Source organism: Perca flavescens, chromosome 4, assembly GCF_004354835.1.
Source record: "Perca flavescens isolate YP-PL-M2 chromosome 4, PFLA_1.0, whole genome shotgun sequence".
Taxonomy (NCBI): Eukaryota; Metazoa; Chordata; class Actinopteri; order Perciformes; family Percidae; genus Perca; species Perca flavescens.
Genome location: NC_041334.1, coordinates 19,049,539 through 19,073,006, shown reverse-complemented (window position 1 = coordinate 19,073,006; position 23,468 = coordinate 19,049,539). Strand labels below are relative to the sequence as shown.

The following is a 23,468-nucleotide window of genomic DNA, read 5'->3' as shown; positions in this document are numbered from 1 at the left end:
GGATTGTTTAAATTTTAAGTAAATTATCATTTTTATTATGTATACAGCTGTGATCATTTTGCTTTTATGATTGTCAGTCAATTCTCAATGTATTATTGTTTTCCTTCATGTATACATATTTATTATTAAAAGGTTTATTCTAATCTAACATTGCATCATTTTTAAATTATGACTGCAGGTGTAATTCAGTGCTCACGAACACATCACTTTTATATCCGCAGAGCATTTTGAAATCCTACAGCTGATTTGCCTTTAAGAAGATTATAATGAGTCTCTAAATGCCTGATTAGCTTCAACGGTTTTATAGCCTTATGAGCCAGTGTTGCAGAGCGCATAACCATTAAAAGGGGAATCTATAATGAAGACGGTCCTCTGAATATTTACACACCCTTTCCTTTTTCCTCTTAGTGCAGATCTGTAATGTTTGATAATTTTATAAGAGTCATGTGTGTTTCTATAGCACTTTTGTGACAGAAGTCACACCATGACAGCTTAGACTCTTGACTGAGTCTGCAGGCTTGGAGGCAGCTGTGAAAGAGTTACTTAGCCTTATTTATAGCTCTGTAGTTTTTTTTTTTTTTTTTTTTTTTACAGCTGCAAGCTAATGATCAATCATGTCTACCCAATTATATGCCCAAACAGCTTTAGGATCATGTCCTTTCTTATTGCCATATCATTCATATTCAAATGTTGGCTGGTCTAATAAATCCCAGTTTCTGTGGTAACATAACAATGGTGTCAGTGCACATAAACTGCATGAATCTATGGATGTACCCTGTCTGGTGTCAATACAGGCTGCTGCTGCTGCTGCTGCTGCAGCAGCCTTAAATGCCACACTCAGGTGTGTCCCCTGCTTCCTTTTTAAACCTTTTTCAAATGAAACCTTTCAGCGAGATCATTTTCCATAGGAAAAAACAACATTCTGCCTCAAGACCAACAGCATTGTTGGTTATTATTGGTATTTTTGGCACATTCCAAAAAGTTGTAACTGTCATGTATAATTATTTTACATGGCCCCTTCGTACTAAAATGAATCAATAAAACAAATACACACGCCATACTAGTCACCTTGTTACATTTTATCTGCTACTTTATTTTCTTTCATTTTTACCTTGTATGTATTTTAAAAACAAACTTATTGTACCATTTTAATATTTTGTCTGGTGTTTTGACATTTCTTTATACCCTGGTCCTAAGAGAAGCAATATTTTGATTCAGCCATATTTTTTTATTGTTGAAATGCCAAAAAAACATTTAGTCAGCTTGTTTAAAATTGATATTGGTAGAGAAAGATCAAAACTAATGGAGCAAAAAGTCTCACCAGCGTGGCTCCCTGAGAGTCCTGTTGGTTGACCTCCTCTCCCTGTCTCAGCAGTTCCTGAATGTCTCCCAGCATCCTTCTCTCTGTTGACGCTCGTGTCTCGTTGATCATCTCCTGGGTGATGCCTGTCAATCAAATGCACAAGCAGAACCACAGTGTTAATCACAAGGGCGGACAGTTTTCCCCACTTCACTGATCTGAGCCACATGGAGGGACAGAGAGGAGGGACCAGGAACACTTCATAATGCTTGTACATAAAAAACTAACTTCAAAAAGTGAACGCTGTAGAGAAAAAAATCCTTTCCTGGATTGACAGCAACATCTTTTTTTAAATTGCACTGGAGATTTTCTACAAGCAATGGTTAATGGGATCCATGATAAATGCTTCTCAGCAAGTATTGATTTTTCTTTTGAAATGTAAGGTTTCGAGGGAAGTTTAAATGGGATAGCAGCGGACACTGATTTTTGTTGTGTTGCAGTCTATAATGGGCACAAACAAATGTTAATGATTAAAGGAAATAAATTCATTTTCAGATACTTATTTCAACATTTTCAACCTGGGCACATCATTTGTAGGATCGACACAGAGCTGCCTACAATACAGTATTTGGATCTAAAATATTTGAAAAATGAAATGACCGTTTTGTCTAAGTGGAATACACTAGATTAATTTCATGCTGGCTTTCCTACCGTCCTTTGGCAAAGAGTTTTGTTGTCTTTGGCCCAGTTGAAGCTCAGGTGATTCTGTCTGTCACAGCCACTCTAAATTCCTGCTTTAATCCATCGCTTTACCGCCAGGTAGGATTCAATTCTGTGACCACCACACTTGACTTCTTCCCCCACAGCTCAGCAGTAATGTACCGTGCTGTCCAGCAAATTTAAGGAAAGATTAACAATGATGAAAACAGCCTGTCAGTAAGAACTGTGACTCTTATTTTCCTGCACTGTGACTGAATATGTGAATTACTAAAACTACAATAAATCAACTGATTGATTCCTTCATTAAAAAAGAAAATGTATTTGTCAGATGAAAATGTCCTTCAAGTGACAGCAGCTGGAAATTAAAGCTCACAGCTGGAATCTTATCTATGGGATTAGTAATTTAAAGATACACCTTTTGTGGAGCATTTTACTTGAAATAAAAAGTAGAAGTAGGCACGAATCACGTGACTGTGCAAATGTTATTGTCAGTATTTCAGCCCTTTCCTGTGACACAGAGTTATAAATTGAACCTGGGCGAGTGAAGCTGAAGGCAAATCTAGGGTTTTTAAAGGTGCAGGAATCAGGGCGATGACAGTCCCTTTTGTCGAATTGAATGAAATGCAATCCTCCAGCTACCATTTTCTTCTTTCTGCTAGTAAGCATCTGTCTCTTAGCTACACTGATGCCCCACAGCTTAGCTTGCCACAAAGGATTTAAAAATGTATAATACAGCAAACATTCCTCATTGTCATACTAAAACAAATGTTGTTTAAAGAAAAACTGACAATATATCATCACATAAATAAGCAAACGAGCTAATCATAAAACTGGTACATCTAACTGTTCCCAGGACCTGTTTTTCGGAGCTAAACTTCAAGTTTTGCTGTGTCCTGCAATAACAACAATTATTGAGATTTTGAAGATTAAATCACTCGCAGATGGCTGCATAGTTGTGTCTAAAAGCACAATTGGATACAATTAATGTAAACTTAATGTCACAACTCCCCTCTGTATCTATTTTGACAAGCAGAGAGGCCAAACTTCTGTCTCGAAATATACATGAAGTCTGTTAAGATTTTCTCTTAAATGAGGTATGTTTGGGGGGAGTTTGCTTTATTGACAGTTGTCTCAGCCTATAAGAGTGAGCAATGCTATTTGGAACTCACTCATCCCATATTAGATTATAAGATTAAAGCTCCATAAAAGTCCAACATGGCAGAGAAATAAATCCAAATCGAATTAGGCCTGCAACTAAGGATTATTTTGATAACTGATTGACCTGTTGATCATTTAATCTTTATCTACCTTGAGCCCGATGTGATGTCTGCAAATGTCTTGTTTTGTCCGACCGTCACAAATTGAACAATATTCAATTTACAATAATATAAAAACAGAGAAAAGCAGCCAACCATCACATTTTAACAATTGGAAGCACCAAATGTTTGGTATTTTTAACAAATTACTTGAATAATTTATCGATAATGAGTAATATCATCAATGCTGTCTATAATCTTATTCTTCAGGTTTGAATTTGATTGGTGGTACAAAATAACATTAACTGTGTGGTTTGACTGCTCTGCATCCCCCAATCTTTTTCACCGGTTCTGTTCCTGGTAGACTTTTCACCATTATCACTGCGGCCCACGGATGAACATGGATCATGAAAGAGTCAGTGTTGTGTGTGTGTGTGAGGGAGAGAGTGCCGGTGTGCCCATACCTGTAGCGTCTCTGGAGAGAGAAGTCTAATCCAGCAGTACAGTGCTGAGAACTAGAGCCCGACTGATATATTGGCGGGCCGATATTATCGGCATTTATAATGGCCGATAAATTAATATTATTTCTTTTTTTTTATAAAAACGGATAAAACACCCTTCAACCAGTGTTGGCGTTGCATAGCTTGTCCACCAGAGGGCGCTCTACAACGTCCCTGTTGGCAAAACTCGTGTTTAACCCTTTAAGAACTTTAATATATTTTGGTGTTGTTCTATTGTGACAATAAAACAAACGTTTATTTTTAAACTGCATCATCATATTTTTGTGAGGACTCATAAATAACTACAAATAACTAATGTTAGGGAAATCTGTTTATAATTTGTTACGCGTTTCTGGATTTAAAAAAATATATATATATATCGGCCGATATATCGGAATATCGGATTTTTAAATCACCAAATATTTGTATCGATATCGGCCTTAAAAATCCTTTATTGGTCAGGCTCTACTGACAACATTATGGGAGCAATTAGCAGCATCGCACTCCCTTTGGTCGGCTTAATAATCATTATTCTTAACTACTGTACCGCTATCTACATTCTGCGGCTCAAGATATGCCACTGTAAACTAAGAACCTCATTTTCGGCGGTCTATGTTTTCCCTGTCCAAGCCCCCAGCCTCTCCCTCTGTCTTTCCAATATTGTTTCACTGAGGATACAACCCACACGATGTGGGGTCACGTGTCCTATCTGCACCATTAAAACTATCAATCAACTATCAAATCATTAACCCCGCACTTGTTTACAATATAGTACTTAACATAACAGGGCTTTTTCCGACCTTTAATTGTCCAGGGAAATATGACTGAGCACTCATGATGCTCTTCAGCAGCACCCTGCTTCCACACAGATTTCTCCTGTTTACCACTGAGCAGCTCCGCTAAAGCATTTGGGATTTACTTTGATGCTGAAGGGCACCTTCCATTATTTTTCAACCTCCTATTTGCTACTACTTCTCTAGCATGTACACATGCTAAATCGACAGCAACCAACAGCCGCACACATGTACAGTAAACAAACAAGATGAATAGGTGCCCCGAAAGCAGATCCCTACAGAGAGCCAAAGTGAAACCAAAACTTCCAGGCCCTGTTCCAGATGAAAGAAAACCTCATTAAAAATCCAACTGACATTTTTAACAATGCTAATAACAAAAACCAAAATACAGCCATGGAACAGTGGCTTTCTCAGCAGTATGTTGTGTGGCTCACTTCATATGTCTAGATAAGGAAGGATATTTCTGATTTAAGAGGCATTTAACGAAACAGCATTACCCATAAGCCACAGACTTTTGTGTGTTAAATGTCACTGCTCAACAAAAGAGGCGAGTGCATAGGCGTGTAGAGGGGCATCAGTTAGTTCAGACATTTCAGTAATCTAACTCGCCACCAGAAAGCAAAGATTTACCAAAAAAAAACTGAACTACTCCTTTAAGCCAACTACATTTCAGCAGCCAACCTGTGCATTCACACTACAGCATGTCTCTACACTCAAAGCCCCCGCAGCCACAGATTTTGCCGCTTTGTGTCCGCGTTCACACGTCTGCCTGTAGATGTAACGGTTTACTAGAAAACAAAACATTGACGAAAAGAGCTTATGTCAAGAAGGTTGAGTGTGATTTAACTCCGGTGTAAATAAAGCTGCCCTTCACATTGACTCTCCTTGTGTCAGTCTTCCTTCGTATCACACAAACACAGACAGAAATGCAAACATGTAAATCACAGCATGAGTTTCCCCCTCTTCCCTCAATGATGCATCCCTCACTGCATGTTGGTGCTGATCTCCTTGAGCTCTCTCTCAGTTACGTCAAACTTTGCACACTGTTTGTTTACAGCGATAGAGCATGAATATACAGTATTCCAATCTGCATCCCGTCGGGGGTGAGAGAACTGTGAATATCTCAGAGCTTCTCGAAGTGTCAATCTTGAAACGGTGCGGGACACTTACTGCTTGATGAGGTCCCAACCCCGCTGCCATCTTCCTCAACGATCTATTTCTAGGGTTGACATAATTTAACACTGCTAGAAGCTACAAACACTCTTAGCCTGCTGCTATGGTTAAGGAAAAAATATACTTTTAGTTACTAGTAAGAAAAGCGTTAAAGACAACTATCAAATACACATAATTGAACAATATTGAACATTAGCTAAACCCCTCCCCCGAACAGCAATTATCCAAACATAGCTTAGCAAACATAACTTGGCATGGTAGGTCTGACAAGCAAAACGTGTGTATGGGGCTATAGTAAGAGCAATACTCTTAACACTTTAAGAGTTTGGAGGATGTTGGAAGTGTAAGGACTAAAGGATTAAACAGTGCGTTTATCTGCTCTAAGGTAAGCTGCAATTGTACCAAGCCCAGCTAATTAGCTACAGTAGTAATCGAGCATTCCTTTTAAAGCCAAGGAGCACATCAATAACCAACAGTATTAGTATGTAGGGTTACCAGTTACATTTAATAAAAAGCCCAGTTTAAATCCATTGTGTAGAAGCCGGTCCTGGATGCTATCACAGTTTACCAGCTCTGGTCAACCCTGGGCAACGTTATCCTCATCTAAAAAGCCTTTTCTCTTGAAATAACAGTCTAATCTTACATTATTTTAATCATAAAAATAATTTAAGCACTAACTCGCTCTACACTGCAATACAAGAAAAATGTGGTTTCTTTATTTACTTTCACAAGGATCACCAACTGTTGAGGGTGATGACCTGGCCAGCTTGAGCCTCAGTCGCACATTATCATGTACGTAATGCATGATGTGCAATTTAAGACCCCTTTTTTAGTAGTTGGTACAAGTTAGATCTAACTGGCATAATATTAAAGAAAGTAGACACAGCACACTCCCTCCAGTGGCATCATTACTGTACATGGAGAAGCTACAATTTCTTATTTATTCAATCAATTCAGTCTACAGACATTGTGAGACCGATTCCCAAAGTTGTTTAAGAAAGCATAAAAACTGTGCTTATTAACCAAGAGCTACAGCCTAAAGATTTTGTCCACGAACCCCGATGTCTGTGGTCGTGCCATCTCCTCAAACATTTACACTCTACCTCTGTTGGCCATAGCTGTCTCGATGATGTCCAGTGTTGGGTCGTCTTCACACAGGTCGTATGGCATGTTCCCATCAGAGTTGACCGCCAGCAAATCTGCACCGCTGTGGTAGACAAAGATAAATGATAAACACCTTTGGAATATAAATTTTTGTAGGCTAATAAATATTATAAATGTAAAATATCCATGGCTAACATGAGGACTATATGAGGAAAAGATGTTTGATGCATTACATTTTAGGGCATCATCTGTGATCCAAATGTGGAGAATTGCTAAATATCATTTAGGGCCGCCCCCACAAAACAATGGTAGGGGAAACAATGCATTCTATGACTTTTTAATCACTTTTTTGACATGCTATACGATGACTTTTTTCAACAAACTATACCATGACTTCATCACTTTTTTCCACATACTATACTCTGACTTTTTAATGACTTTTTTTGACATACTATGACTATTTTAGTAGACATTATACTATGACTTTGTTCGACATACCATACCACTTTTTAATGGCTTTTTTCGAAATGCTATACTATTACAATTTTTTCATCATACTATGACAATTTTGGATATGCTATTCTGACTTTTTATTATCACTTTTTCGACATGACCCATTTATCACTTTTTGACATATTATACTATGACTTATTTCGACCTACTATATTTTGACTTGTGTGTGTGTGTGTGTGCGTGTGTGTGTGTGTGTGTGTGTGTGTACAGGTAAGTGGTGCCCTCATTCTGTCTGATGACAGCCATTGATAATACAAATCCAGCTGGTCAATAGGAACTTATTCCTACACATCAGCACCTGATTGTGAGTGGGTTATTTGACTTTTCTCAACACAAACCCAGATGTAGGTACTAGACTCCAGCATGGGTGCTCTTTATTTCACCTCCACTATAAAGTGCTGCAGGAAACCCTGGTGTAGTGTATCTGCATGTCTTACTGTGAAATGAGTATCCTGACCAGTCCTGCGTGGCCACAGGTAGCAGCGGCGTGCAGAGGCGTCCACAGCTCGTTGTCCTGAGCGTTGACACTGGCTCCTCGGTCCAGCAGGATCTTCACCATATCCTCATAGTTATCTATACAACACTGTAGTCAAAGAGAGGGGGAGGGAGGTGGGGAAAAGAAGACATGTGTTTAATTGTTGATACTGTATTACTTGCTAGTACCCTAGATTGAGTTAGATGAGGGAATAAATGTAAACTGGTGGGGAAAAAAAGGGAGTAAAAAAGAAATCAATAAAGAGGAGAGAAATGATATTCAGTGAACAGGAGGCAAGAAGGCAGAACAGAGAGGTAAATGAAATGCTGGCTAAAAGAAGCTCTACATTTCTGATGTAGCATATAATTCAAACAGTAAGTACTCAGCAGTGCTGCATTGATGCTTCAGCACCTTAATCATTACAGAAAAGGAACAAAAAGAGACTCATTTGTCACCAGAGCACAGACGAGCAAGAAGTCCATTACTGTACCAAGTCAAACAGCATCTCTACAAAAGTCATTTAATTGCATATTGCAGAGTGAAAAAACTGAAAACACATTAAGCCAATTTGGACACAGTCATTGTGACATCTCACCCATTGTGTGGGTTGTTCCCTGGATCTGTGAAAAAGCTGGAAATGCACCCATAACTCACACCCATCCACAGAGAGACAAAGACAGAAAGGGACAGAACATATTTTCCTTGTTAACTTGGGTGGGATTTTAGGGTGGGGAGGAAGGAGAATTTTTCCATGTAAACCATCCTCCAATATACGTAGCTGCTGTCAGTAACAGCAGTTTTCTCCATCAGAGCTAATTGGTGTGTGTGTGCATGTGTGTGTGTGCATGTGTGTGTGTGTGTGTGTGTGTGTGTGTGTGTGTGTGTGTGTGTGTGTGTGGCAGTGCTACGCCACTGAACAAAGACAAAGACAAGACAACCGAGAGAGGAAGACACTGCAAGGAGCAGACATGAAGTCAAATAATGGGATTACTTTATCACAGCAGGAGGGTCAGGTATAATCAGAAAACTGAAGGATTCAGAGCAAGTGTTGTTTCCAAAGTCTGAGAGGGGCATCTCAGCAGGAGCCAATGTTCTTATTTGTGCTGGTAAAGTTGTGGGTTAGAATCTGATCTATCAAATCTTATGTTGGAACCCCGAGAAGAAGAAAAGTCATAAAAATAATAAACAGCTGCATGTTTTTTTTGTTTTTTTTACCAAAGAGCACTTTCTCTTTTGTGAGAAGCCATGAAATGAAAACGAGACATCTGTCATGATGAAATGTTAAATCTGCAGAGTGCTATTAATCCCTAATTCTACCCACTGAAATATTTAAACAAAGACAGAAAAAACAGGGTTGGGGGGGAATTGTTGGTAATAAACAGAAACAAAATGGAGATAGCAAAAAGAAAAGAACCGAATAAATCCATCAATCGTGTAAACCACTTATCCTACTAAGGGTTCTGGCAAGCAGCAGCCTATCCCAAATTGTATTTGCATTGAAAATTAATAAAAACATTGAACTTATAAAGCAGGATTCAAGGAGTTCCTGTCCTGTGGGTTTCTCTTGTAGTTGTACTGCTGAGCAAAGGTCTAGCTGTTTTTAGACATGAAATAAGTAACCTTAACATTCATCGGACAGCATTAGACTTAGACTTGTGCAGTGCAGTTACAGAAAGGTTACTTGGTACAACTTGATAATACTGTCGTCCTAACAGCATAAAAGCGGTTTCGTGCTTCTAGCATTGAGCGCAGTCGGCGCAGTGTGGACGGCAATATGATGCAAATGCAGCCTGGGCGACTGTGCGCGGAGGGTCCAATCGCCAAGCCGCACACCTCAAAGATTGTGTAACAATGCGGACGCGGTCGCATAGACCATGTTGCAATGATTGGCTACAGGAGAGAAGTCCATTCTTTGAGCCGCTCTGACCACATTCAGTATGAAAGACCAGACGGTTCGCGGCGACCATGCGCGCCGTCCGCAGCGCCCTGACCACGCTGAGCGCAAGAAGCATGAAACAGCTTTAAAGGTGACACAAGTGCTTATCCAGACTTGGTACCAACATGTCAAATTTGTGTTAGGCATTCAATGCTTGAAAGGACTGTTTCATTCCTGCTAGGTAGCTGGCTGCATTCACTTTGAAGACCCAATTAATTTAGAGATGCTGTTACACATCTGATAAACTTATTTTCCCCAAAAAATAACTTTTCACCTTTTATACTCAGTCTTTAAATATTCCACCACACTGCACAATGCTCACCAAAGAAATCTTGAGAAGTTGAGGTGTGAAAGCAGACAGTTTTTCCTTTTTCATGGGTTTATATAGAGGATGAGGGGAAGTGCAATCTCGAGAGGTTTCTAGTGTCTGAGATTAGGAGCGACAGAGCAAGTCACAGTAATACAGAGAGGAGGTACAAACATGAATATAAAGCAACAGGGTGGAAATGTTATGAAAGAGAAGGGGAGATTAGAAAACAGCCTAAATTTACTTTGGAAAATGCAACAGCAGACTCTCTTCTTAAGCATCCTATTGGCATCATTTAGACAATGGGCTAAAGGCACCAGTAACAGACCAATATATCAAAAATTAATGGGTCGAAAAATGATTTTAACCAACAGAACCTCCTAGCAAATAGTAAATGGGCCCTTGTAGTAGGGTACTCAGTAATCCAGCCAACAAGAATTGAGTTTCGTGACGAGGCGATCAGATGTGACTGTGAGTTGATTTAATGGTTGAGAGCGCCACCTTTAGCACCACATACTCTGGGGCACAAAATTCTGGGCCCCCAGTCCCACAGCTATTCATTCTAGCATCTTTTTATCACATGAGGGCCCTGGGTACTCAGTCCCCTCTTTCCCCCCAGTCCGACACCCTTGCATATACTTCCCTGCCGGCATTAAAACAAAACCTCAATCTGTCTTCTCAGTCACCTGTACTCCATCTCTGTCTCTGCCTGCCGTCTAAAAAATATCTTTATATGAATTCTTAAACAACAATAAAAAAGACCACATAAGGAGAAAATGAGTTGTGTGCATTCTCTGGAGTTTTGTAGTTTAAACTGCCAAGGCTACTCAGATAAGGCAGCTCTGACAGGAGTGTGGGGGAAGTACACATAAATTAAATACAACACAAGAGAGGAAATGAAATTACTTCACAGATGCAGAGGACAGATAGCAGGAAAGCAGATAAGGTGAAATAGATGCATAGAAAACAAAAAGGCTGACTGATTGGAAACACTATTGGCTGACAAACATCCTGTGAGTTACGCTTCAGCCACGGGGAAAAGTATGTAGTAAGATTACCCCTTTTTCACAGACAGTCCAAAAGGTTAACATGAGAATTATGTCTGCATTTTCTCCTGAGACAGTTTAATTATTTAACTCTAACTGACCACTAAAAGCCAATCCATATTTAGCTACAGAGACACTGTTTACGTGATGTTTCCTGAAGAAGCGGCAAGTCTGAGCTGCGCAGAAATGCACCTGGCAATATGTGGCCTGGTTACACACCCTTATATATGTTTTTCCACAATTCTAATAATTCTAATGTTGTTCTCATTGACAGGTGCTTCCCTGTTTGGAAAAAAAACAACCCAATCAGACCTTTCAAGGCAGGATTAGGAATGTGGACGTTATATTTCTGTGCCAGAGTCAGAAAAATGACCAAAAAATTGGCGACAAGCATGGATGAGATCAATAGCTCAAACGCTTATTTAATATTAACTTAAATGAATAAGAAAATCTGAATATTTCTATAATTGACATTAAAAGGTAACCCTTTTAAAAGAAGAAATAACACAATCTTGCTGTTAAGAAAAAAAGTAAAATTCACCCTCACTCTGGGTTTTCTGCCACTATAGCCTTACTTGGTCTGGTATCACCAGTTCCTTTCGGTGGCTAATATTAGGAAACTTAGATACTAACTGGCATTACTGTATATGAGAAGGACAAAGAGCTACAGGATACTAAAAGCAATCAGACAGCATGAAAAGAAAAAGAAAGACATGAAGCAGTACAGAATGAACATCCTGGTCCCAGTCACAGAGCACAGGATGAGGTCACTTTGAGGGGTCTCTTTTTTCTGAATCTTTTCTATAGCAATCTGCAGAATGGTGTGAAAGGTTCCTGTGCAAACCGACCACAGCTTTAAATTCAGTTGAACCTAGTGTGAGAGACAGAAGGAGCATGAACCGTTTACGAGACCTTCATCTGAGCTCCCAAAAGCAGAAGTGGTACTGTTTTATTTGTGTCAACTACTTCCGGCTTCAGTGACGTTAAAGGAACACGCCGACTTATTGGGAATTTAGCTTATTCACCGTAACCCCCAGAGTAAGTCGATACATACCCTTCTCATCTCCGTGCGTGCTGTAACGCTGTCTGACGGCTCCAGCATTAGCTTAGCCCAGCACAGATCCTGCAGGTAACTGGTTCCAACTAGCCTACTGCTCCCAATTGTGACAAAAGTGACAAAATAACACCAACATGTTCCTATTTACATGTTGTGATTTATAGAGTCACAGCGTGTACAAAAAACAACGTAACATGAGACACAGCCATCTTCTAACAGCAAACAAACCGGGAACTATATTCTCAGACAGGCTTGCTGCGAGCATATCACTCCGCCCAAGTACTATATTCTTCCGCCTGAGAATATAGTTCCCGGTTTGTTTACAGTTAGAAGACGGCTGTGTCTCATGTTGCGTTGTTTTTTGTACACGCTGTGACTCTATAAATCACAACATGTAAATAGGAACATGTTGGCGTTATTTTGTCACTTTTGTACAATTCGGAGCAGTAGGATTACTGGAACCATTCACCTGCATGTTCTGTGCTGGCCTGATGCTGCTGGAACCGTCAGAGAGCATTACAGCACGCACGGAGATGAGAAGGGTATGTATCGACTTGTCTAACTCTGGGGGTTACGGTGAATAAGCTAAATTCCCAATAAATCAGCGTGTTCCTTTAAAGGGGCAGCAAAGACGTGTGTGCATGTATGAGGGCATTTTCTTCCTCTTTTTATTGGCAAGCTTGAGGATATAATTCAGGGGGAATGAACACCCTCATAAGACTCTTAAGAGACATACAAGCTTGTCAAAGACATCTGATACACTGATGGATTACCTTGCATTTAAAGCTCTAGCCTGCAGCAGTGGCATGACAGATGTCATTAAAAAAAAAAAAGAGATATCAACCTACACACCAGCCAACAACTAGGCTAATCTCCTAACCTCCTTCTGAATAAACCCCCATACTTCAGCCCACCTGCTAGCTGACTAAGCTAATCTCTTAGCTTTTTACTCTAGGAACTAGTCACTCCACCAAAGCCTAGCCAACCCCTGTAGATCCCACCAGCCTCCACTCTTCTTGTTTTGGCTACAAGACAATAAGGCAAGTAAGGAAATAATGTGCCTTTCATAAAAACTATTCACACAAGGATGAGAGTGTGGCTTGGATAAAGGCTCAGATTATGTGGCTGGAAAACAACAGCAACAGTCTTGCTGGGATCCGTCAGTGGGCGGAGAGGACTGTGGTCTGTGTTGAGGAGCAAAATGCCGAGGAAATAAGGCTGAGACTGACATTCTGTCAGGGCTAGCACCATGAGGGCCATGGTTGACAGAGCTGGCAATGAAACTGAAATAGTGAGCGGCTAAGTGAGCAAGACCAGGACCAGGTGGCTGAGACTGCAGGACGCTAAAGGATAAAAGGGCTTAACATTTTGCCAGCGATGACAGGGCTAATGCAAATTATGACAAGGAAAGGGGGTCTTGTGTGCAGAAACTTCCAATGTTGAGAATTGGACCTAAAAGGCCAAATGAAAAATAATTGAAAAAACAATAATAAGTACAGGACACTAGAGTGACAGTTTCAGGGTTAATTACTGAATTTGGGGGGCCGAGTGTAAGAACATGGTACTGAAAGGCTAGCAGTCGGAGTTAAAGTTCCTCAAAGGCTGCAGTATGACTGAATGACTAATGAACAGTCTGGGACCACAAGGGTTGCAGTCTTCTCATCTAAAATCCTGCAGATGAACATTACAGCATAAGTTAAAAGCTTGTCTCCCTCATCTCTATATCCATCTCTGTCATCACTGCATAAATATTTGAGGGGTAGAATCACTGAAGTTTTTAAATGCGACTCCAGCCGTCTGTTGATGTTCTGTTGTATCGTGCCCACTCAACCACACCAAGGTTCTGAAGCAAAACACAAGAACGCAGAGCCAGATAAGCAGTGACCGGTAACCGATGACTCAACCAAAGATATGACAACATGAGGAGGGTGTGTTTAGCGACAATAACATCTCCCTCCACCTTCAGTGTTCGGACCAAAAATAGCACTGTGTTTAAAAAAACAAATAGGTCTGTGTTGGTGTGGGAGTGTTACTACCGATACAGGTAAGGAAAAAGAAAGATGGTCAAGGAAGCTATACTCTCCTAGAGGTTTAATCTCCCAGAGTCATGAATCAGTTTGCAGTGGGCCTCACAGCAGAGGATAGCCATGCCAACCCATGCTGTTGTGGCCATGCCTGATAGGAAAGCCAACCAGTGCCAATACCTAACAATCTCCCTCAAACCAAAGTCATGTGTTGCCCTAAACGGATTGGCTCCCAAGGTGTGTCTCGGCTGGCAGGTAGAGAGGAAGTGCTGGTTGTAAAAGTCAATATGTTGTAGCTTGTAACTGGATATCTGTGCTTTGCAAATATGTTTCACTGTGCATACTTTCAGATATCAGCCATATGTGTTTTTGATGCAGTACTAATGATGGCCTGAACATGGCGTTACACACATTCATACAAACACACACATGCATAACCTTGTCCCTGAACAAAAGGTCTCCATTTATCCTTCACATCATCCCAATGTAATCCAGCCAGCTAACTGTAGAAAATGACACGTTCTCTATCAGAACTGAAGCTGTCAAGGTGCTTTCACGAAACATAGTAAATCTTGTGTGCAAAGTGTGTGCATGCGTGCTTGTGTGTGTATGTGTGTGTATATATATATATATATATATATATATATGTGTGTGTGTGTGTGTGTGTGTGTGTGTGTGTGTGTGTGTTCTGTCACAATCAGTTCCCCTGAAAGCCATCTATTGATTAATGTCTCATATCAGTGAGGTGAGACCAACCCTAGGTAGGTATGACATCTCATTTAGAGAAGAATCACAACCACTTTATTTATCTCACTCTCTGCCACATGGGGTGTGTGTGTGTGTTTCTGTAATGTGTCCCCATTTGCCTAGGTGTGAATGGAGGTACTTTTCATATTGTAGCAGGGGTGAAAAGGTCTCATCTTGAAGACAGTGTGCAGGCTGACCCATCCAAATAGCCCAAATAGCAGATTATCTGGTACACACACACATTGAAAGCCAAAAGGTCAATCTGATCTCTCGGCAGCCAACGGCCCACTGCTTTTAAAACACCAGCCACACCGGTGGTGACTGATGGACTTCAATCTTCTCTTCCCCTTGTTCATTTTGCTGAATCCCAGCAGGTGCCAGAGTACTAGGCTTTAAACAGCCGAGAAGGAAAGAGAGACGGCTGTCTTAGCTGAGGCAGAGCGAAAAGAGGGGACATAAACTGTCAGAGGTGTATAGCACAACTTTGAAGAGAGAGAAATGAGAGGGGCCAGGGAAGGGTGAAAAGCAGAGGAGAAACTGAGGTAATAAATGAGCATCACATCCTTCTGAAATTCATTAAGGTGTCATCCTTCCATGCCATCTCCTTCTCTGCCCATAAAGATGTTGTCCACACCTCAATGTGGGTTTATTTTACAAAAATAAGATTCTGAGTTTACCAGCGATTGACATTTCAGTGTACAAGGCACAAACAAAATGGTTTCATGCTTGTTTGTGTACAGGTTGGGCTTTTTACCTCAGCGTCTCCATCCTGTAGCTCGTGAACCAGCACGGTTAGCAATTGCAGCGGCTTTGTGGAAATCCCTCTGTTTGAGTAATCCATCCTTTCTGGCCAGTTTGTTCAGAACAACGTGTTCTTAAGTTCAACTCAAAGATCCGATTAGTGCAGGGTGATTTGATGCATTTGCTCGTCAGACATGTTTTGAAAAAGATATTTTTTTATCCAGAGTTCATTGCAATAAGATTAAGTATGTAAGTCAAGATCTAGACAGCTTTGTGCAGCGGATGTATTTAGACGATAACTCTGACTATTAGTTTGAGCTAAGACCAGGCCTTTGTGAAACTGCTCCCAGGATTTGGTTTGATGGTTGTACTTGGTGACTGTGTTGTTTCACACTACCTGGAGTCTAATAAATGTTTGTACACGTTTGAACTGTGGTGACGGGAACTGGCTATAAGGCAGAGGAAAGAAGGAAAACTTTTCAAATCAAAAGACGGAAAGGCTGATTTGTGGTTAGATGAGTCATCTAATGGTCCATTATTTACACAGACTGAGCAGTTTTGAGTGAGAAGTGATCCGGTGCATTTATTTGGATGAGGTGGAAGCTTTAATTAACACGCCAGTAATGGCTCTAATTAGCAAGTGGAAATGGGCCAGATCCCCGCTATCAATTTCCTGCATCAAAATGGACTAATTTCCCCAATACTGAACTAATTTCCTCACTATTAAAAATAAATTCTTCATTGTCAGAAAACTTCAACACCGTATTATGCACATGGCTCTTATAAATCATACTGCTACACATTTATAACACCAGGACATGATTTAATTCTATTTTTACAGAGACTGAGATCTTAATGGTAAAGTTGGATTTGATTAATAAAAGTCTGAGTCATAATGTTTTATGTGGAATGTTTGACAACAACAGAACAAACTCAAGAATACATCACACAGCTTGAAAGGGCAGGTTGAATACATTTTACAAAATTATGTTTTGTTTAGTCTTCAGTATTTTATATCAAATGTAATGTTGAAATCGAGCAGTGTCGTGAAGAAGAAAAGTGTATTTTACCCATTGTATATCAAAATTATATAGAAAATAAGTTCCATTTTATTTCTATATCAAACTGCATTACTTTTATTTCCTTTTGCCCATGGGAAGCCAGCATACGCTCCAGTCACTTTGTGACTCTCAACAAGTGGCTGTGGTATATTGATATGTCTATATTGTAAGTACATGAAAGCCTGATTTAATAAGTACTGTATAAGTTGGGTACTAAAAGGTATCCCAAGATGTGTCATGTTTTCAATCAATTTGTGTTGGCATAAGGACAGAAGAAGGATCTAACCCACAAACCTGTGATAGGTAGACAGCTACCTACCATTAAACTAACAAACAATCTATCTAAATACTTCACATAATTTTGTCATTTTTAAATTTGAGATAAGATGCCATCAGTGCCACAGTTTCAGAGAAATCAAACAGAGAGAAAGACCAAAGGTGGAGAGAGACAAACAGGTAGAGACAGAGAACATTTTATTTAAGACGTTTCAAGACGTTTTAAGGACCCACAGGGACCCGGTTTTTACCTGATGCAGGGCGGTTAGGCCGTCTTCATTGCAGAGGTCTGGACTCACATTGTTCTTCAGCAGGTAGCGCACTGGTGGACAAGAGATGGAAAAACACATAAATGAAGGTAGAAGTTTGAAATAACTTACACAGCATACATGATTTCCTTTAGTTGGCTTAAATAACTGCATTTCCTTTTACAAATCTAACCCCATTTAGAGGCCTCACTTCAGTGCATGCTTCACGAGCACTAATGAAACACTATTTTGTAGTTGAGAATTGAAAAATATTCAGTTTGCTGCCACAAGTTGCATGTTAAGAGGCACACGTGTTGCATGGTGATACAGCAGTTATAATCAATATTTCATAGAGAATGCAATGTGCTGGCTGCTGAAAAAACAAAATGATGGATGTAGGATAAAAGCATGATGAGATTCCTCTTGATTGCTCACACAGCCTGCAGGTGCACCCTTACTTAACCTTTTGTTACCCAGTGACATCACCAATCAATCTGCAATCCATTAATATCAGCGCATCATTGTGATGCATCCGTGCAGGAAGTTTAATCTCTCAAATTAAATTATCAGCCCTGCCAGGATGTTACCCAACTGACCTTGGAAATATGGATGAATGATTGGTGAGGGCGAGGCAAGGGTTGGTGATGGAGGATGATGTAATGATGCTTGGGATTACACCGTTTGTCTGCCGCATAGTCCCAACAGATAAACCCTCTGCCCAGACCCTAATTCACAAAATATCAGCTATTACAGTCTGCACACTGGACAGCTGCCTGACTGCTAACACTGCTAAACCTGCTGGCCTGAGCAGGAAGCGGCACTGGCACAAACAGGGCTCCTCTACACGTTAATATTATCCCCTCTTTTTGGCAGTGCTGCCTTGTGCCTTTATTTCACAGAAGACAAAAAAATGTAAAACAGCAAGTGCATTAATCAGGTTATGACGCTGAAAAAGAGATGAGAGAGATTTGGGATGATAATTATAACATCTTTCCCTTAGACTGCCAGACAAACAGTCACATACACATGAAGTAGATACATGCATGTGCACATAAAACAGAAGGCCAGAGGGTTATACACACCGTAGAGGATGGAGAAACATGCAATAAAATGCAGTACAGTACACACGTGAATGTGGGCGTAGGTATAGTTTATGAAAGGGAGGGTGTTGTCACCTTGGTCTTCTGAGTATTGAGATAGTCCTTTTTTTTTTAAACTATTTTCTGACATTATATAGAACAAATGATTAACCAATCAATCAAGAACCTAATCAACAGATTAACAAACAATAAAAACAGTCAGTCAACAATCAGTGCCCTACTGTGTAGCGAAAGCAGAACGTTAGCAGCTTCAGTCCCATGCTTGAATCTACACAGGCCACCTGTGTTTTGACACCCACAAAACATGCATTTTCATGTGAGGTTGCATTTTCATTCTCTCTCTCTCTCTCTCTCTCTCTCTCTCTCTCTCTCTCTCTCTCTCTCTCTCTCTCTCTCTCTCTCTCTCTCTCTCTCTCTCTCTCTCTCTCTCTCTCTCTCTCTCTCTCTCTCTCTCTCTCTCTCTCTCTCTCTCTCTCTCTCTCTCTCTCTCGATAGATAATGATAAGATAATGGCAGCCGGTCATTATTGAAACACAAAATGTGGCAGAGGGAGTGCTTTTTCTACAGTAAAGTAGATTGATGGAAGTGCAGCCATCACCAGCCTAACTCCATTATTCCACTTCCTGAATCCTGCAGCTATTAGACCTCGATTAGGCTTCTGATAAGCACCGCTGTCAACATCTAACAGTGATATTAGTCTTCACCTCATTTATAAAACTGTGCGTAGGATCCTTTGACAGCGATTACAGTTTTGAGTCTTCTACTTTCTGAAAGCACCATATTGTCTGATTTATTACAGCTTAATCATTTCTTAAAAAAAAAAAAAAAAAAAAAAAGTATATCAGAACATTACACGTAAGCAATTAAATAACTAAAAAAAAACAACCAAGAAATACAAGCTAAGAAGCAAAACGTGCAGTATTTGTCTGTTCTAATGGAGAAAAATGTGAGCCAAAGAAAGACTAACACAATGTTATTTAATATAGTCAATGATATATATCAACCTGATATATGTAAGATAATAAAAATGTAAAGTTGAAATGCTGATATTGGCTGCGTGACAAAGAAAGGTCAGTTTCATCAGCAGCATGTAAGAAATGGTGATAGATGGAAAAACCCTTTGAAACTTGATAAATCCAGATGCAAATGCATTCAGAATGCAAGACCTCATCGCTTCCTGACACCATTACTTATTTGCACTTTCCTTTTCTTTCCTGATTCTTAATTTATTGTAGCAAATGAATTACCACACCAATGAGTCACAGTCTGGGTGCACCAAAGTTGTAATGAGAGGATTTCGGGAGGTCATGAAAGAATTTTTCAGAGTAGACATTAATCTTGTTCTGGCCAACACACGCAGAGATGTCAGAGTTCAGGTACAGTGGGGCAACACGTCAGCCAGTGGGTATTCAGTGTTTTGTAAAAGGATACTACAATAAGATACTTGCTACTGTATAAGAGGAGCTTAAACAAAGTCTTCTGGTTCAACACCTGATTAATTGAACCAAATATTTTAGAACCACTTCTATAACTAATGTTTTCAGTTTCCATATACTGTGGATACTGAAAATTTGAAGCTTAGTTTTTAAATTGCTGATGAAATACAACCAGAGGAAAATAAATGTGGCCACATGAAGTGTGAGTAGGTGATTTATAACAGTCATGCCATCAGGCCCCCTGCCTGTTAAATAGCACTACAGCTGCAGACACAGACACTGGATCAAAGCCCTATACTACAGTGGTTCTCAAACTTTTTCACATCAAGGACCCCTAAACCGGCCCGTCAGACACCGCCTACCAAGAGCCTGGGTCTGTCCGAGGTTTCTTCCCAAGAGGGAGTTTTTCCTCGCCACTGTCACACTGCTTGCTCGCGAGGGAATTACTGTAATCGTTGGAATTGTTGGGGCTTTGTAAATTATAGAGTGTGGTCTAGACCTACTCTACCTGTAAAGTGTCTCGAGATAACTCTTGTTATGATTTGATACTATAAATAAAATTGAATTGAATTAAACTGACACAAATTAGACCACATACCCCCATCTGATAAGACTTTGTCCCAGGGTGCCCTACCTGATAGAATTTTTGCTTTTAGATGTTTTATTACAGAAAGTGAATGAAACCCATGAGCAAAATAGTCATACAATCTGTCATTGTGTTACTTATGGATGAAATTATAGTGAAATTAAAGTATTCCCCTTTTTGTTGGGAACCCCCTGGAACCCAACCACGGACCCCTGGGGGTCCCTGGACCCCACTTCAGTAACCCCAAAAACACATACATGCATGTGCAAAAGACCACATTTCATAACAAAGTGGGAACACGCTGCATGATGCATCCAACCATTGCTCTAAATCCTATCGTTAAAGAAGTGTAGTTTACAAAACTAACCACAAAATAATCTCACATCCTGGCCTTGAAAACATTACTGGGAATAAAGCAAAAATTTTATTTTGTCTTCCAAAAGCTCTGATCAGATAACAGAGACCTAATTTCTGTTGCATTCAGCAAGAAAAAAACTCTATTTCAGCATGACTTAAACAATCTAGCTCCATGATAAACAATAAAGTGGTGTGAAAGTAAAAAATTTAAATAAAATCAGGATGAGTGACAATAGCAGCACTAGATAAACACTAGCCTGTCACTGTTCACTTCCCCCGCTGGAACACCCAGCTATTAATCTCCATTACATACTGACTGGTGGTACATACTGTACACAAAGCTCTGCCGCAGTTATTATTATTAAGAAATTGATGTTTTCACGTTCTCATTCACGTGGAAGCCCCTTGTGTGTTTGTGTGCATAGATTCAACATATACAGCTACTGTATGTAAACTCTTTCTATATTCACATATGAGTCTGGAAAAGTAATCAGAAGGTGACAGTTGTGTCTTATAGTCTGTCGGAGGCAGAAGTCAGATAGCTCTGCCTGCTCTTCAGGCTGGAAATTATACATTTAAAAAAAATGATGTGCTGGAAAGCAGAGTGGGACGGATGAACATGCAGGCAGCACAGACACACTCGCCACCACCAAAACAGACTGATATTTGATTTGGTTTTTAGGCAGGCATGCAACAAAAATATATACATTGGTGCTGAATTGCTTTCTCTGTGAGAGACGGTGGGCGCTGATGCATTAGTTGAGATGAAATAGATTTGAGTTGTGATGTGTGATGCATCTGAAGGTGAGAGTGATGTGAAGGAAAGAGCGCGCACGCGAGAGTGTTTAAATAGCTAGAGGAGTAAGACAGAGACATGACTCATTTCACATTTATGAATGTTTCTGTTGCTCGGTTTTGTTTCTTTGAATGCATGTTTTATGTTGTGTTTTGTTGTCTGATTTTTTTTCTTGTCTGGGTGAAATATTAGTTTTTGGTTTTCAATCTTTGGTCCATCTGAATCAATTTGTATATCATATACAACGTTCAATAAAGTGCTTATGAAAATCAAATTATCTACCTTTTACACAACATAATGCAGTTGTTAGGTGGTGTGTGAATGTGCTTACAGGTATAAGATGTGTATATGACAGTGTGAAGAGTGTGTGTGCATTATGATGTCCTCCTTTATCATGTCATACAGCGGTGCACACAGTGACGCATTCAAATGCATCAACGCTGAGGCAAATTCAGAATCAATTTCTCTCTGCTGAAAAACGGCAAATATTTATTTTTTGCTCATTGCTTAAAATGGAAAAAGAGTGAACAGACATTATGACAAACAGCAGCAAACCACGTTTTCTTCTCTAATCAACGACACTTCTGCACACTTTTGATGATACAGTATCTCTCGGTTAATGCAGTCAGTTTCATGTTAGGGAAAATGTATAATGCATTTTCAGGTTGTATTTTGTTGTTGTATTTCAAATTTCAAATAATAGAATTACATTACATTTCATTTAGCTGACGCTTTTAACAGAATGTTTGATCTGAATCACTTTGTATGTACAGTGATGCTCAAACTGGAATTCTGTCTCTTTTTGTTTGGATTTATCATGTTATAAAGTTATGTTTTGTAATACATGTATATTTGTATGTGACATAACTCCTCTAACACATCACTATCTATCATAAAAAAGGTAATGATTTCACACACTCTCTCACACACACACACACACACACACACACACACACACACACACACACACACACACACACACACACACACACACACACACACACACACACACACACACAGTAATGAGACAGTTCAATCTCAATCCCTGCCTGCTAATAGATTGATGGCTAAAACATTCCGTCTTTAAAAATAATAGCACCAAATTAACACCAAAACAACAAACAACAACAGCAAAAAAAGTGATAACTAATTAACATACTGTAATTTCCAGATAACCTTTTGGACACATTAACTTACACAGGGGGGAGACAAAATAATGACAAAACCTCACAAATGGGACATTTACTCTGTTATTACAATTATTATAAACACTGTTAAAATGTCAATTAGCTAATGATTTATCAGATATAAAAGAGGTCTGGCATTAGCACTTCCATATGCGGGTTTAAAAAACAGCTAAAAGAGCTCCATAGTAATAAACCAGGTCGCATGCTGACGAGCATTTGCTAGTTAGCACTGAACACAAAGTACAGCTGAAGCTGATGAGTATGTCAGTAGTTTTGCAATTGACCTGATAATGGCACTAGATAAAAAGTCTGGGGATCATTAAAAACAATACAATTCAATGTGAGGAAAACACAAATGTCTGAACCAAATTTCCATGAGTTTTTTGGACTGTACAAAATAATGAATGTAAATATGGTAGGTGTAATAAGCTCAGGCTTCAGACTACACATTTTTCAGTCAGCGTAAACTTGCCTTGTTTTGTCAGTCACTACTTAAAATGTAATGACAATGAAGAATTGTTTAATTATTTTTATTAATTATTGTTTTATGTGTATTGGAGTTGTGTAAGTTTAAAAAACGACCAAAACAAACTAAAGATATTTTAGTCTGGACAGAAAGACCGACTCTGCCATCCCTAGAGGCACGACACTATGGCTAAAAATGAAGAAAATCAGCAAATCCCAACATTTGATAAGCTGGAATAAAACATTTTTAGTTTATAAATGAA

The 23,468-nt window shown here is 39.6% G+C and overlaps 1 protein-coding gene across 2 annotated transcripts in view; it reads right to left on the bottom strand.

Annotated features, from left to right (window-relative positions):
• ppp1r16b (protein phosphatase 1, regulatory subunit 16B) overlaps nt 1–23,468 on the bottom strand; it is an 81,975-nt gene that overhangs the window by 7,806 nt on the left and 50,701 nt on the right. For both annotated transcript variants that reach the window (XM_028577064.1, XM_028577065.1), the window contains exons 3-6: nt 17,282–17,352; nt 7,798–7,943; nt 6,847–6,950; nt 1,322–1,446 (exon numbers count right to left, since the gene is read on the bottom strand). In XM_028577064.1, coding sequence (XP_028432865.1) covers nt 1,322–1,446; nt 6,847–6,950; nt 7,798–7,943; nt 17,282–17,352 — 446 coding nt within the window. The remainder of the gene's footprint in view (nt 1–1,321; nt 1,447–6,846; nt 6,951–7,797; nt 7,944–17,281; nt 17,353–23,468) is intronic.